The sequence below is a fragment of the Dendronephthya gigantea genome, unplaced genomic scaffold (genome assembly GCF_004324835.1).
Source record: "Dendronephthya gigantea isolate DGI-Jeju-01 unplaced genomic scaffold, DenGig_1.0 000001F, whole genome shotgun sequence".
Lineage (NCBI taxonomy): Eukaryota > Metazoa > Cnidaria > Anthozoa > Malacalcyonacea > Nephtheidae > Dendronephthya > Dendronephthya gigantea.
This window is the reverse complement of record NW_021163011.1, coordinates 1,783,757-1,798,800: the sequence shown is the minus strand read 5'-3', so window position 1 is coordinate 1,798,800 and position 15,044 is coordinate 1,783,757. Positions and strand designations below refer to the sequence as shown.

Below are 15,044 nucleotides of genomic sequence, written 5' to 3'. Positions count from 1 at the left end.
GGCGATCGATTTCATTGATAAATGAAGAAATTATTATTATGAGGAAATTAGAATTAGAAATTAATATAATGTTCTTTTGAAGAAATTTCCTCGTAAAGAAATTTCCTGCAGTGTATGTCGGTATACGGTTGTCGATAGCGTCAAGGGAATTGTCGGATTTGTAAAGCTCCTGATTAACATGCATCTCTTTTTGCTACTCTAAAACGAGAAACAAAATACAATCTTCCCTCTCTAATCTCTTCCTCTTTTTCAAGCAGGAAGACGAAAATGCCGAGAAACGAGACATAGGATCTTGGCCTCATTATTATACCTGGAACTGTGGAGTGTCAGATATTCCACCTTCCTAAGTGCATCTTAATTGCTGATGGTGATGTTGGTCAGAGACATTGAAGCCGGGTGACGGCAAATGGTATATAGGGGAGCAACCGTTCAACGTACGCCATAATTCTGGCAAATATGAGGGAAGAAAAAAATTGACATCGTCGAGGAAAAGGAGAATTTAAAATAGTGCATGACACTATTTACCGTCTGAAAAGCTCGCTCATACCTGTTCTGCATGACCTTTGAAATCCCTGTTAAAAGACCATGTCTGCGATCAACGGAACGGCAAACTCTCTTATATGTTGAACCAACTCACAATTATTATTGCAGTCTTCAAATTTAAAGTCCCTCTAAGGCAATGTAAACTCGGCACAATAATATTACATGACTGTACAATCACTTTCTATTTAACTAATACACCGAACCACTCAGCTGTCGTACCAGATTAGATGTTTAGAAATTTTCATTAGATGTTTAAACCTATAAGGGCTGGTTTTTATTTAGCCGTTATTTTCAGTTATTTTCACTGATGTGAAATTATATTGTCAAGATCGTCGTCTTTAATATTCTCTGTATGTAAATTGCTTTTGTGAATGCATACATACACTGCATAGCATTATCCTCAATGCACTAACCATCTTGACATGTTCACAAACAATTACGGTTAGAAGTAAACCAGCCCTAAAGACTTCTGGTCAGGCTTCAAAAGACCTTTTGTGTTCAAATAAATCTCGTTGTTTCGAATTTTTGCCGGTTAGAACGCTTGTACGTACGTGCAGCGAAGTGTTCTTGCATGCATGCGTACTTGCATGATTTTATTTCAACTATATATATATATGTTCGTATAAGATCAATGCTCAAACCATCGATAACGCTGTCCACGCCAGCTAAGATCATGTTTGGATTATCTTTAAACCAGACTAGAAGCTTAATTCACAAAGCATTTTTCGAATAAATTATGCGAACCACATAACGTGGTATTCAAAAGCGTTTTAAAACTATGGTAACGTTATAGCGATAATACTTTTCAACATTCTGTAACTTAATTGAGAAATGAACGTCTATTGAAGATTCTTAATCAACATTTGAAGTGAAGTAATTAAACAAAGAAAAAACACCATCTTGCCAGTGTTCATCTGTATATGCATAGAAAATTTTTAAAAAATGTGTGTTCCAGTGGTGTCCCCATGGAAACACGGAGACCTGCTGGTCTTATATTGTGTCGCTTCACTGTGGCAACAAAGAAGCTGATGATAATTGACCTTCCATTCCTATGGTCTAGAAATTCATATGGTCTATAGCGTATTCTCTCCCACTGCGTAGCTTGTATAGTTTAATTGTAATTTTCTGCCTAATTGCATTGGTGCATGCCAAAATTACGAACGACATCACTATATTTATGATAATATTATATAGCTTGGAAAAATCTCGAACGGATGTCACTTCTCTTCCATAACAAATGAAAAAAAATTGAAGCAGAGCAAGATCTGGTAGAAATGATCATCAGTATCGTCGGCTTTCGTCGCCTGTTGTATATCACAATAATATGATCGTGTATATACAGTATCATAATTGTATAGCTATTTACGTGTTTTTGTCAGAACATCACGGAATGTCTGAATGATTCATATATTTAAAACTGGCGTTGTTGTTAAATCGTTGTCAGAAAGATGTTTCAGAAAAGGTATGCTGGAGTGAAGTATATATATATTTAGCCCTTCTGAATTTTATGGTAGTAGTAATTTAACATGCACTCGGGAATAGATATAATCTGTGATATATATAATGTCATGGTATACTAGGTCTGTAATAGTGCATGATATAAGAGTTAGTATATAAAGAAAGCTCGCTGGAAGTCAAATTGTCCCAGTATATATGCAACTGCTCTCGAGTCTAGTGCATTTTGAAAGAAAGGAGTGCTTCGTTCTTATACATATCTCGCACTTGCGATCTAGTAAGATACAATCTGTGATATGAAAGTTCATGATCCACTCGGAGTCGAATTGTTTCGGACTTCCGGTATATATATACAACTGCTCTCGAGTTTTGTGCATTTTGTAAGAAAGGATTGCCTCGTTCTTATACATATCTCGCGCTAGCGGATCTAGTAAGATACAATCTGATATGAAAGTTGTTTGGAATTGTTTCGGACTTCCGGTATATATACAACTGCGCTCGAGTTTAGTGAATTCTATAAGAAACATGCCTCGCGGTTGGTCTTAATGTGACTCGATATAGCGAAATAAAAATTCAATCTCTCAGTCCTATACTCTAACGTATACGACGTCTGAGAGATTAATATTTGTTACAAGGCATGGTTATTCCCATGCAAATCTTCGTGTCATTCTTTAATATCTCGCTAGTGAAACCAGTTGGAATTTTGGCACCTCGACGAAGTTTTAGTATTTTTGCACAAGTGAATTGACACAAGAGCTGCATTTTTTCGCTTATCTCTGTAAGAAAAGTCCAAAAAACGACTAGCTGTCATCACCTGAAGGTGAATATAACAGCATATAATACGTCAAATTTGATCAATCAATATGTAAGATTTGTTAATATTCATACTGAAATGTGACCAAAACTAAAGTCGTGCTGCTTTCTCTACTGCGCTGAGATGTGTAGACTGTAGTCTTAATTCACGTCAATAAGAAAGAATACTAGTGCATGTAGCTAAACGATTAGCGATCATTTACCAAATTGCATGCCTACAGTCGTCGCTATGAATTGTCAATAAAACCAAATAAAGCAAAAAGCAGATTGTGGTAAAATTTCGCGTGACTATACCAGAAATTTGTGACATGGTGATTTGCATATATACTAATTAGCATTTCACTTTCAACAATAATGGCCTTTAACTTTTACTATAAAATACATATAGCAAAAGAAAAACACAAAAAATTGCCGTTGCCCTGGATTTTGCCCACTGTTTGCCGACCTCTGCTGGATCAATAGAACAGCCGTTTCGCAACGTTTTGATGATCGAATTTCTTACCTTGGGTGTTTCTACGTTCTGCCAACTGACTGTGTTCAAATGTGTATATATTCTTCGTATGGCTGAACTGCCTTATGAGACTGATAATATTTTTTAAAGATCCGGACTATATACAGGAAAAATTAATATCAAGAATTCATTCAAGCATTTCGATTCGGATTGTTAATGAATTGACGTGTAATATACCAAGAAATTTTGTTAAAGGCTTTAACAAAATTTCCTGGTATATTACACGTCAATTCATCAAAAATCCGAATCGAAATCCTCCTATGAGTGAGCGATTTTATAAGTTCGTTGAGAAAACACGGCCAAAATTTTGATCAATGCATCTTTAAATTTGGCGGACTGTAGAATACTCAAGGTAAAAGATTCGGTTGCCAGAACATTTCTAAACAGCTGTTCTATTCATCTAGAGGTCGGCAAACAGTGCTCCAAGTCTGCATGTGGCTCTGACGTAATGACGTTTTATAGTTTCACTCAATTTATTGCAAAGTGCAACACTTAATAATATTCTGAATAATACATTCATATATGTTCGCTTCTATACAATAACAAAAGATGGCCTCTTGGAATTATCATAAGGTTGCATAGCAGGACTAAATTGTCAGGCTGCATTTAAGCTTAACCTAATTTTCGCAAAATTAATAAAGTCATGCCCAATTTTTTCCTTATACTTTCAGAAAACTTTTAACGAAACTAATTCGCGTCCGTCACATCAAGATACTCCTAGTATTTCAATCCGTCATCACAACTTTCGCCGTGATGTACATCATGTACACTTCGTCCTATTTGGATCAGACCTCGAAATGGGAAATTTCATTAACCGACACGAGATGTCAAGGCTGCTGTGTTATGCACAACTCCAGCATCAATGCCATCGTTGCCGAACGTCATATCTCGGAGAAGCTCCACAAGTTTTCGCGGGCAATACGACAGTATGAAATTCCGCCTGACATCATGAACGTTCTACATGAGGCTGAGCACCTCATCGAGCAATTCGAACGAGACCTGAAAGAGTTTAGGCAACTAAAAGAGAATCGAAAAACTCTACTGAAAGAGAAGTATATTGAACAGGATGTCGCCGCTGCACAGGATCTTGTTCCCAAAGCCAGACCAAAGGGCAACAAAGGGCAAAAAAAGACTTGAATATTTAGATCTGAAGCCAACAGATCTTATACTAAGCTATGTTACTATTTTGCTCTTTACCAATTTAAGCCCCGTTTACACTACACTCAAATGGGCTAAAATGGGTACCCGTGCCCAATTTAATTAGTGCTCAGGCTACCATGTTCCGGGCACGGATGAAATAGCCACGGGTACCCATTTTAACCGTGCCGTGCTAATAAATCGAGTGTAGTGTGAACGGGGCTTTAAAGACATGAAATCAATTAAAGAGCTCTTATAATAATAGGAGTCTAGAGATAAGAATCTTTAGATTCTAGAGATAAGAATCTAAGATCTTTAAACTTAATCTTCACCAGAGCTTTGCATGGTCAGGTCAAAATTTTCAGGTCAAATTAAAAATTTTCCAGTATGTGTGAACATGTTTACCTGTGCAAGGCTTCAATAAAGTAAGTTTACCTTACGACAATCAAAGCTTCAAGCTCCGACCAGACTGGATCTCTCATTTGAGCGTGCTATCATGCCACATACGTATGCATGTACATTTGTTATTATTATATATAATTATATATATTGCCATGGGAATTTGCTACGGGTGTATTATGGCATAAAAATTTAAGAATTTGTCATTTGCATTCAATTTCACACGAGTTCGATCCATTACTCCTGCATGTAGAATATGATGCTTTGAAATCTTTGTAGAACTTTTTCCACATTAAAATACACGTCAACCATTGACAGCGCATCGATGGGTACGGTTATCAGGTATTAAATAATTTTTTAACCGAATATCCCTGCGTGGAAGAAATTTAAAAATTGATTAGCATCAAACAAAGAAACAACTGCATAATACTATAACCTAATAACTGTCTGCATATATGTATGCATACGATTACTTACCGGGGCAGAATAGATGAATAAAGCAAAGAGAAGTACAATGAGTATTAAAATAATTCCTCCGACGAAATACCACTTAAAATGATGCCATATAACGTATCGGAACGATTTCCACGGATTCAATATCCACAAGAATGATGTCTCAGGACGGCTGAAAACGAACAAAGACTGGGTCTTATTAATTCATTTGGTTCTATCTTATTCTAGGATGATATATTTTTATTTTCAATAGAAAATTGTCTTTCGAATTTCTAAGTCAAAAAGTTCAAAAATTAATAGAATAGTTTGCTTTTTGCTTCACTCCAGACTACAAACATATCTGACCGGCATGTATCACATATGATTTTCTGAAATAAACTTAATTTTTTATCATAGTATAACCAACTCCAAAATCACCCATTGTGCATGAACAGTTCTGGCAAGAGCTGGCTAACTCACACCAGTTATATAATCCCCAAGTTGTACCGAAATCTACCAAATCGATTTCTACCAAAATCACGGATGAATAATTTACATTAACATAATTTACATGCAAATTTCAAGAGACTCGGTTTCAAGGGACTATACTTTCTTATAAAGTGACCGATTTGCACAATAAGACGTATTTGCCGGGGAAACCATTTTGGCAACGACAGCATCCTATGTATAGTTTGTGAATAGATTTTTTTTCTTCTAGCTAATTTGACCCTTAATTGCTATAAGTAGGCCTACTGTCCAGAAAAACCTAACAAAAACCGCGGTTAACCTGGTCAAATCTCGGTCTGATCACGGTTGAACCGAGGTCTAACCGCAGTGAGACGGAGGTTAGACCTCGGCCTAACTCGGTTTGACAGACATTTCGTACGATTTTTTCGATTTGGTTATTGTGTTGTCCTTCTGAGCTGTTCATAACATTTCGTTTGGAAGCGAACGGCCACTGCGAAGGTACCGCGACCGAACCGCAACTGCCGTGTTAGGTTATTTTTGGACGTTTGGTTTAACTTACCGTGGTTTTGTCAACATTGGATTCCGATTTGGTTCAGACTGCCCTTTGCCGACTGGTGATGCTTTGGCATCCTCCTCTTCAAGCAACTCGAGGGTTAACTCGATTTTTCCCTAAATAATTGCCGGAATGAAAATTTTTAAAATGAAAATATTGCCACAAAACATTGTCTTATCCTTAAAAGAAGACTTTTGCTAGCTTCATTTGTGTTGTCTTTTCTCTTTGCCGGTCACATGCAGACATTTTGTTCTTTTGTTTTAGCTCATACATGTAAATGACAAGTCGTTACAATGAAATATTTGGCATTTATCTATAAAGCACCCAGTATAATAAGGTAATATAATGTTAATAAGATAAAGGTTGTCAAAGTAGACAACTACTTCTTCTTCTGTACATATGCAAACATTATAAGTAAAAATACATAATTCTTCTGTACATATGCAAACATTATAACTAAAAATACATAATATACAAAATTGTTTCACATGCATGCAGCATGCACCGATATTTTGCTTTACTCATTTGTAACAAGTAATGGGCATAAGGTTGGCATTGATGCAGGATCAATAAAATAATGATATTACTAATAGTTAAACTACAATGGGTTTCAAGTCACTGTTAGAAACTGAAGCAGCTAATATTCTTGTTTTTTGAAACTGTAGGCATGTACACGTATTACATTTATATTTCAATTGAATCATTTTTCCTACCGTTAGAACCAGTTGATTGGATTTCGCTTTTTCTTTATCTTTTCCTTTTTTTTTCTCTCTCCCATTTTCTTTCGGCTTTCCAGCAACAGGCCACCATCCTTTCACCCTTCTTTTGTCAAATAACGAATTTGTTTTCTCTGATAATGGCCAGTCAGTGATATCCTTTGCATTTCGATATGGTTTGGGTAAGTTTTGCAAGTCAAGTTTCACATCGCCTTCATTGAAAATGTGACAAAATTATTTTACAATTTCATTCAGTGTTGTATTGTTTTAGGGTGGCTCGGTATAGTTTTTAGATTCTACTTTGAATTTCAATCGTATTACTCAAATAATTGACAAGGTTTTTTAAAAATGACGATTAAAATCATGAAAAATTTGTCTTTGTAGTGTGATTGTCCCAGCTCGCCACGCCGCCCACGCGGCACGCCCGTGTCTTCTCTCGCGCGTAGTTTGCTGACGTTATTATAATTTCGATATTTCTGGATAAAAAGCATTGTATCTTCTTATATCACCTGGTGACCTAGTAGGTTGAAATTTGCGTATGGTTTTGTGCCGCAAAAAATGTAATTATACCTAGAATAAAATAATTATGTAATGCCAAAATTATTTGACTGAAGACAACGAATATTTGTCTTCCTAAGAAAATTGGCATTACAGAATTTGTTATATTTTGCGTATCGATAATTGGTTTTATTGGCAAAAACGTGCAACAAAAAAAATTGGGGGTCACCATGCTTTTTCGAAAACTATGCGAAAAATAGGTCATTTCATAGTCAACTCTGTACGCGTGTGTTGTCATAGCAACGGAATATATGCCTCAAAAAATCACAGAATTTGGAAGAAAATACGTTAGAATATATAAAAGTTTTCAAATCTGCTTCAAAAAACAATAAAATACAAAAATCAAGACCATCGAGTTCGGAAAGATAACGTCGACGTTTTTCTGTGATATTAGAGCTAGTGACAATATAATATATAAAACGAATACTGTATATTTTCATACCGATAAAATCGTCGAAACTCAACAGATCATTGTCCCATATTTCTATGATCAACAATGGCTGTACTTCTTCGGCATATTTACGACGACTTAGGAAATGTGCCTGCCAAAAAGAAAATAGTTGTACACTTGAAAAACAGTAAATAAGGAAACTGTCACGAAATAAAAAAATTTAAGGTTCTCCCAACAGTTTCTCCGTTGTTTCAAAGTTGGAGCGGTTCTCTAACAATTTTGACAGAGTGATAAATTTGTGTCTTCAAGAATATTGTTGGGGACGACGACGTAGTCGTATTTGCACTCCAAGTTCAATCCGGCGGAAAATGGCTCCTATCAAAACTCTTTTACACACTCGTACACTCCACAAACACTGTACCTTTTTCATTACAATAACTTTGCGTTTAGTTTCTGAATATTCAAAGGGAAAAACCATGCGGTAGTTAAACATTCCATCTCCATTTAGCGATCTAAAATACAGCAAAATAAAATTTGAGAATTATTACTATTAATGCAGCTACATGATGCTATCCATGCAATTATATAATTAAGCTGCATATTATATAGACATTCACATATTCATCCAACTTGTTATCATAAAAGTTCAATCAAGTTAAGAAATTTACTATAATTACGTTATTGGAATGGACTATAAGATTTCTGTCAGCCTTTTTTAACCATGCATACAGAATGCAGGCCCAATTGCCAACAGGCAGGATTCAATTGTTTTAGTTTGTTCAGTTAACTGGTGATATAAGTAATCTAGGCCTAATTTATTCCTAATTTTTGTTTGAATATATCTGCATGTCCATGCAGCACAATATATCTTATGGACATCACTGTAATGTTGTATTTTGGAACGTACCTAAAGTGGGTATCTGTTTTCTGAACATCTTCAATACCCGTCATTCGGCTATTAAAAGAATATTTGAGTTTAATATTTGTTTTCATAATTTGAGTTTAATATTTGTATTAATTTTAGCGATTGAACGTATAGCTATATATATTTTTACTTTCCATTTATTACCATTTTACGAATATATCACTCATTTCGTCGCCATAAATATTTGTCTCCTGGAGTTGAACGTCATTTGTGTTCCATACAATGACTCGAAGCTCATATCTAGAATTTAAAATAAAATTCATATTTATGAAAAAAAAATCCATATATCGGCCTTAATCTGAGAAGTGCGCTTTTAATGCCAGTATAAACGTACTGTCACATGAATCACATGCACAACAATTTCACACGTTTCGCAAGTCAGTACTCAAACTGTTGTCACACTTCAAGCATCGCCACGAGTATTAGCGATTTCTCTTACAACTTTTTTGTGGAAATAAAAAATCCCAACCACCCACTATCGCTATATTGAATTTTTAAGGGTACTGATTTGTACTAATTGATGATGAAGTGAGTCAATCAATTCAGTTTCAGGACTTTTCTCGTCGCTATATGAAAGACAGGGCCCTGTAATCATTGAAAATGAATGAGTTAATAAACGCCTCTCTGAAGTGATTCAACCAACTATCCAGGTTAACCAAACAAGAAAACAAAAGGCTTACCGTTTTGGTTTGGGCGGTGATATGTCAATCGGTGGACCTGGTCTTCCATACCTTTCCGGAAAGATATGAACAAACATCTCCAGTTTTCCCTAAAATATAACACGATGCAATATGCAGAAATTTCACGCCAAGTTGACCATTGACGTGCACGCTGCTCGAGTATTAATCTAGCCTTATGCCTTAACCTGCACTTATTCACACTTAATATCGTAATGCCACTTAACAGCCTAATAGGCGTTATTAATAATAAATATTTATTTATTATAGGTACTTTTTTCCTACTGTTGGTAATTTTTGTGTATTCTTTGTGTACATTTATATTAGCGTTTAATGAATACACTTAAAATGTTTTAAAAAACTTTAATCATGTTATTAAGTTCTTTCGCGTACCTGTGAAAATCCTGGGAAAAGGTCGTTTGTCAAATCCCGCGTTTCAATATGTTCTGGAACCATGCTATAGTTCTCCTAAAGAAAAATTTTTACAATTCAATTTATCTATCGTGACGCAGACTTTCATTACAAAACTCACAATGAGAAGAGATGAAATTTAGGTAACGTTTATGTGGCATGCATAAATGTTAAATGTAAACAAGTTGTTTTCTTAATTAGTCATAATGATGGGATTATGATGCAGCCGTTAGTGATCTCTGAAGGAGAAAGTTCAGGTATTTCATATTAGCGGTAAGCACTTTAGTATAGTCATGCAGTGCATGGTCAATCTTTCACATAGGTTGAGATTCCATAAGTGTGAAATAAGTGTGAAAGGTAATAGAGACAAACTAATAACGGTCCAGATGCTGCACAATAGAATTTTATATTTTGCGCTCTTACAACGACAATTCATCACAAAAGTAGTTCGCTATCTTGTGCGCACGAGTTTTTTATATACTTGTGCGCACGAGTTTTTTATATACTTGTGCGCACGAGTTTTTTATATACTTGTGCGCACGAGTTTTTTATATACTTGTGTGCACGAGTTTTTTATATACTTGTGCGCACGAGTTTTTTATATACTTGGCGCAGAGTTTATGATATATACTTGGTGCGCACGAGTTTTTTATATACTTGTGCGCACGAGTTTTTTATATACTTGTGCGCACGAGTTTTTTATATACTTGTGTGCACGAGTCTTTTATATTAACTATTAGTCTCATTAAATTACAGGGGGAAATGTGAGCTGCCGTGTACGCACAACAATCTCAGCTATATTCTATATTTGTTTTCGTATGAAATAACGGTATTTTAATGTGTCACGCCAAATGGTGGTGGGCACAATAAGTACGACATCACTCGCAAGAGCTCAAAAACTAGCTATATATACGCATGTATAATATTTTCTGAACTTATGATTTAAATTTTTATGAGAAACATGTACCTTCAAAGAATTCAACACATGCAAAGATAGACGTTCCATGTTCTCCCCAGCATGTGTTAGATCTGTTTTTGAGTTCTCTAAAGTATAACCATAGTACGTACAATCATTAAACGTGGTATAATTATAGTATCTCTTAACATACTACAATGAAACATGCAAGATGTTGGAAGTTTTTAAAGGCTTTATTTAAATCTTCGTATATACAATGGCGATGTTGTGCTACCAAATTAAACATATTTCTCGCCAAGCGTCAAAATGCGTGTATTTTGCCATCACACGGAAAACAAGTATATATTAATTATGTAGTTGTACATAAAATGACTCTGAACGTAGACTGAGAGCTTTCAAAATTAATGCAAAAACGCGTAGCTATTTTTGATCGGTATAAAATTGGTTCACAATTCATAATAACAGGCATGTATTTTGACAACATTCAAGAGTTTTCCTCATGCACCTCTTGTGCTCAATGGCAAACAGCATGAGATTTGTGAGCTTTAATTTCAAAGCTGCCAAATAAAGGAAATAATTCCTTTATGCATAGATGGCTATATACGCTAGCTACCACTTGCATGTGTTCTGCGATAGTGCGATTGTACCTTTCTCATGCATGCACGCAACTTTTATCATATATGACATTCTACTAGCCTAATAATAAGCATAATGAAGAACCTTACCAAACTGGTCGAGTTTGAAGTAACGCTCCTCCCTGCCACAACTGAGCGTTAGTATACTATTATCGCTGTTGGAAAAACGATGCGTAATACCAAAATCGTCACAGTAGTTCTTTAAAATTACCGACGGTGTGTATTTGCTCCCAAGACGCCACTTGTTGGGACCGGATCTAAAACAAATAAATAGTACATATCGATCTCTTTTTTATCAAACTTCAGTTTATCTGATCGTGTTTGACACGTTGAACGAATGAACGGCATTAATTGTATCGAGCAACTCACATGTTATATGTTGGAGGAAGTCCAGCTATGGCGTGACGTTTCGTTAACAACCTGTTTTCAAGGTCCACCACTGTTTCACCAATTAGATCGTCGTTATCAATGTCGTAGTCAAAGACCTTGATCTTTAAGTCTTTCGCATCGGGAATTATGGTATCAAACTCGAACACTCTATAGACACAGAAACAAAGATTGCATTTCGCGAAAATGGAAATGTTAGTGATACTGTACAGAAAATTAAAAAGATATATACCGTAATCCTATAAAACCAAGCGCATAATTATTTGCCCCCCTTGCCCCTGCTGGGTAAAAGGCAAGGGGACGGCTGCCCCTGCTGCCCCTTCATGCATGGAGAAATGTATACCGACGACCACCGAAGACTGAGGCGAATATCCAATGCTTACTTTCCGAATTCTGCTTCTAACGTGTCCTCCAGATGACTGTTTTTATTATTAAAAGTTTCGTTTCCAAGAGACACAACAAGATACGGGTCAGACTAAAAACAAAACAGATATTTTATCGCACGATAAGAGGTTTCTTGACGTTATTTACAGATATATTACAATATTAATGAATATAAAAAAGAGCTCCCTAGTGACGCTTTGTTTAACCTCGCCTAAACTAAACTATACTGCTTAAAGTGCTACTGCAACGAAATTTTCGACCCCTTTTTTATTGGCTCAATTTAAAGTGTTCACTTTCCTGATTTCATTTCTGAAAACAGAATCAAAATTGGCTTTCTCAAAAGATTTTTATAGCTCTCCAAAGTCGCGATTTTTGCCACTTCCTGTGCGAACTTTTGCTCCGCCATATTGTGGTTTGTGACGTAGAAAAGAGTACCGATTTTAGCATGGCGTAAAAATACTAGTGTTAAGTAGCCTCGTCGACGAAGAAGCTCTGTTTCTTACAGTCCCTACTAAGCCAGTATTCATCAAAATTATTAAATATCTATACATATGTTCCTAACGAAAAGATGGATCGCCAAAGTCGAAGAAAATATTGAATTTTTTTTCGACTTTCTGCTTCATGGTTCGCGGTCAGACGGGCTAAGACTAATTTGAATTTTCTAACAAATCGGCGTATATTTTCAGACCCTTTACCAGACATTCCTTGAATATATGTTAGGTAACAGACTTCACTTCCATTTCAAAATGAAATGATTTGGTTCTCCGCGTCAAGCTCGAAAATTCGAAACAGACAACACACAAGCTATATATATTACCATAAGCTTCGAAACATCGGTACTCGTTATGACGTCACATCAGCAAACATGGCGGCTATAAAAGTTCGCATTTGATACCGAGGTTTGAGGGCAAAATTAGTCAACTTCTACTTAACACACAAAAGTCATATATACATCAAATTGTTTCTAAAAGACTGAATATTTGTTTAGGCTAATAAAAATGGGGTCGAAAATTTCGTTGCAGTAGCACTTTAAGACAATCAAGAATTGCCCATCGAAAACTGACGGTTAACTGATATTTGCGTGTTTTGATCTTCTTATTCGAAGAAATATAGCTATTTTCAATTCATTGCAATTCAATTCATTACAATTTTAATTTAGCTATCAGTTCAATTTTATCTCTTTTCTTACCAGGCCATCAGAATCCTTTGGCTTTAGATCATAGGCCTAAAGAATGAAAACAAAACAGGCTACTATAGCACTTATGCAGGTTTTCCTTGATGGTATATTGTCTTTATCACCACGCCTCGTTTCAATGCAAAAAATTTCTTCACACCAAAATGAGCCTTGGTGTTAAACGAACAATAGCATAAAAGAGAAAACCTGCAGACACCACGTCAACGCTTCGCTTAGCGACTGAAGAACGTTTGGTAAAAAAGACTTCAGGACTTACCTTCACGACGTAGACCCGCACAATACAGCGAGTAGGGAACATTTGCTGCAGCTTCTGTTCTTTAAATATTCGTGGACGTAACGACTTCTCATGGTAGTCGTCTGGTAGGTTATAAATTGCCAAAGCTCCCTGAAAATGCGCGTCACGAAGCAGGGTTAAATTTAGGCTAGGACTGGCTAATTGTGATTTAGCAACGCGGCGTAACTTGTCAAAAACAATATAAAATTATAAACTAGCGTGATTGGGTTACAGAAATTGAATGGTATAATTTAAACATATATGCGGTAAAATAACCCCAAGTTAACTTCTCCTCTCCAACCGTCTACAAAAAATGTATGTGTGGGTTGAATGGAACGTATAAGAGCATACGGTAGAGGGCATGTGACAAAAGCAACAGAAAATGGGCTAGAAAAACCCACTTGACAGTGCGACATTGAACATGTTTTTGTTTACACTCAACGAACGCTAAATTTTATAACAATTTCTTACTTTAAATTCACCAACAATGCTGTCCTCGTCGTCTTCATCAGCAGATTGCATTTTTCCTCTTCGAAAATAGAACGTCTTAATGTGGTCTTGAAAGTAGTCGTATTCTTCTTCTAAAGTATTCGGATATATCTGTGTAACACAAAAAAAATTCAACGTAATCATATTTTATTATATTACACATATTATCAACTCATGCACCAGAACAGAAGGTGATATGAAATCAATAGTCTACAATATAGTTCTTGATTTCAATGCTAGGATATTTGGTCCATAAAAAAGAGTTGTTAAAAAACCGTCAATTGGTTTTCCTCTCCGGTTTTGGCGGCATCATATTTTGACCACCAAGCCATATCATCACATTTCTTTTCTTTTTTTTTCGACGCCTATGAAATGAAAATTTGGATGTTATAGGCATGGCGTGCTTTATACGAACTTTAAGTGCTCCTGCGAACTGAAGCGAAGTGATGTTTTTCAAACTAGAGCAAACCTGGACCGACGGGTTAAAAAAATAGTTAATTTGTTGAACACAAGGCCAAATCACGTAAGACGAATTGGACTAAACCGCGAGGAAACAAATGACTGTGGAGATAAGAATCTGCGAGAACATGTGGGGGGGGGGGGTAGAGTCGTATGAAAACGAGTGTGAAAGTAAAGTGGTGGGAAAAAACGTCTGGAGGTGAATAACGAGAAGACAACTGCAGAGAAAAATCGGGTGGGGTGAATGTAGAGCGGCGAAGCGCATTTTATTTTCCGCAGACAGTCGGGCACATATTTGATGCTCGGGCACTTCCTT

The 15,044-nt window shown here is 36.0% G+C and overlaps 2 protein-coding genes across 3 annotated transcripts in view; one reads left to right on the top strand and one right to left on the bottom strand.

The window, feature by feature from the left end:
* The first annotated feature begins 1,741 nt into the window (after positions 1–1,741).
* LOC114524901 lies at positions 1,742–4,823 on the top strand. Its single transcript, XM_028546125.1, has 2 exons — positions 1,742–2,005; positions 3,994–4,823. Exons 1-2 carry the CDS (start codon positions 1,992–1,994, stop codon positions 4,457–4,459), a joined length of 480 nt encoding a protein of 159 aa, XP_028401926.1. The 5' UTR covers positions 1,742–1,991; the 3' UTR covers positions 4,460–4,823.
* A 24-nt stretch (positions 4,824–4,847) lies between these two features.
* LOC114524887 (myoferlin-like) overlaps positions 4,848–15,044 on the bottom strand; it is a 38,434-nt gene continuing 28,237 nt past the window's right edge. For both annotated transcript variants that reach the window (XM_028546113.1, XM_028546105.1), the window contains exons 44-61: positions 14,545–14,634; positions 14,252–14,380; positions 13,763–13,891; positions 13,501–13,536; positions 12,311–12,402; positions 11,910–12,077; positions 11,631–11,797; positions 10,957–11,033; positions 9,972–10,046; positions 9,582–9,670; positions 9,046–9,141; positions 8,884–8,931; positions 8,398–8,488; positions 8,028–8,127; positions 7,025–7,239; positions 6,318–6,427; positions 5,336–5,483; positions 4,848–5,229 (exon numbers count right to left, since the gene is read on the bottom strand). In XM_028546113.1, the coding sequence (XP_028401914.1) occupies positions 5,197–5,229; positions 5,336–5,483; positions 6,318–6,427; positions 7,025–7,239; positions 8,028–8,127; positions 8,398–8,488; positions 8,884–8,931; positions 9,046–9,141; positions 9,582–9,670; positions 9,972–10,046; positions 10,957–11,033; positions 11,631–11,797; positions 11,910–12,077; positions 12,311–12,402; positions 13,501–13,536; positions 13,763–13,891; positions 14,252–14,380; positions 14,545–14,634 (1,893 nt within the window). In that variant the 3' untranslated portion in view covers positions 4,848–5,196. The remainder of the gene's footprint in view (positions 5,230–5,335; positions 5,484–6,317; positions 6,428–7,024; positions 7,240–8,027; positions 8,128–8,397; positions 8,489–8,883; positions 8,932–9,045; positions 9,142–9,581; positions 9,671–9,971; positions 10,047–10,956; positions 11,034–11,630; positions 11,798–11,909; positions 12,078–12,310; positions 12,403–13,500; positions 13,537–13,762; positions 13,892–14,251; positions 14,381–14,544; positions 14,635–15,044) is intronic.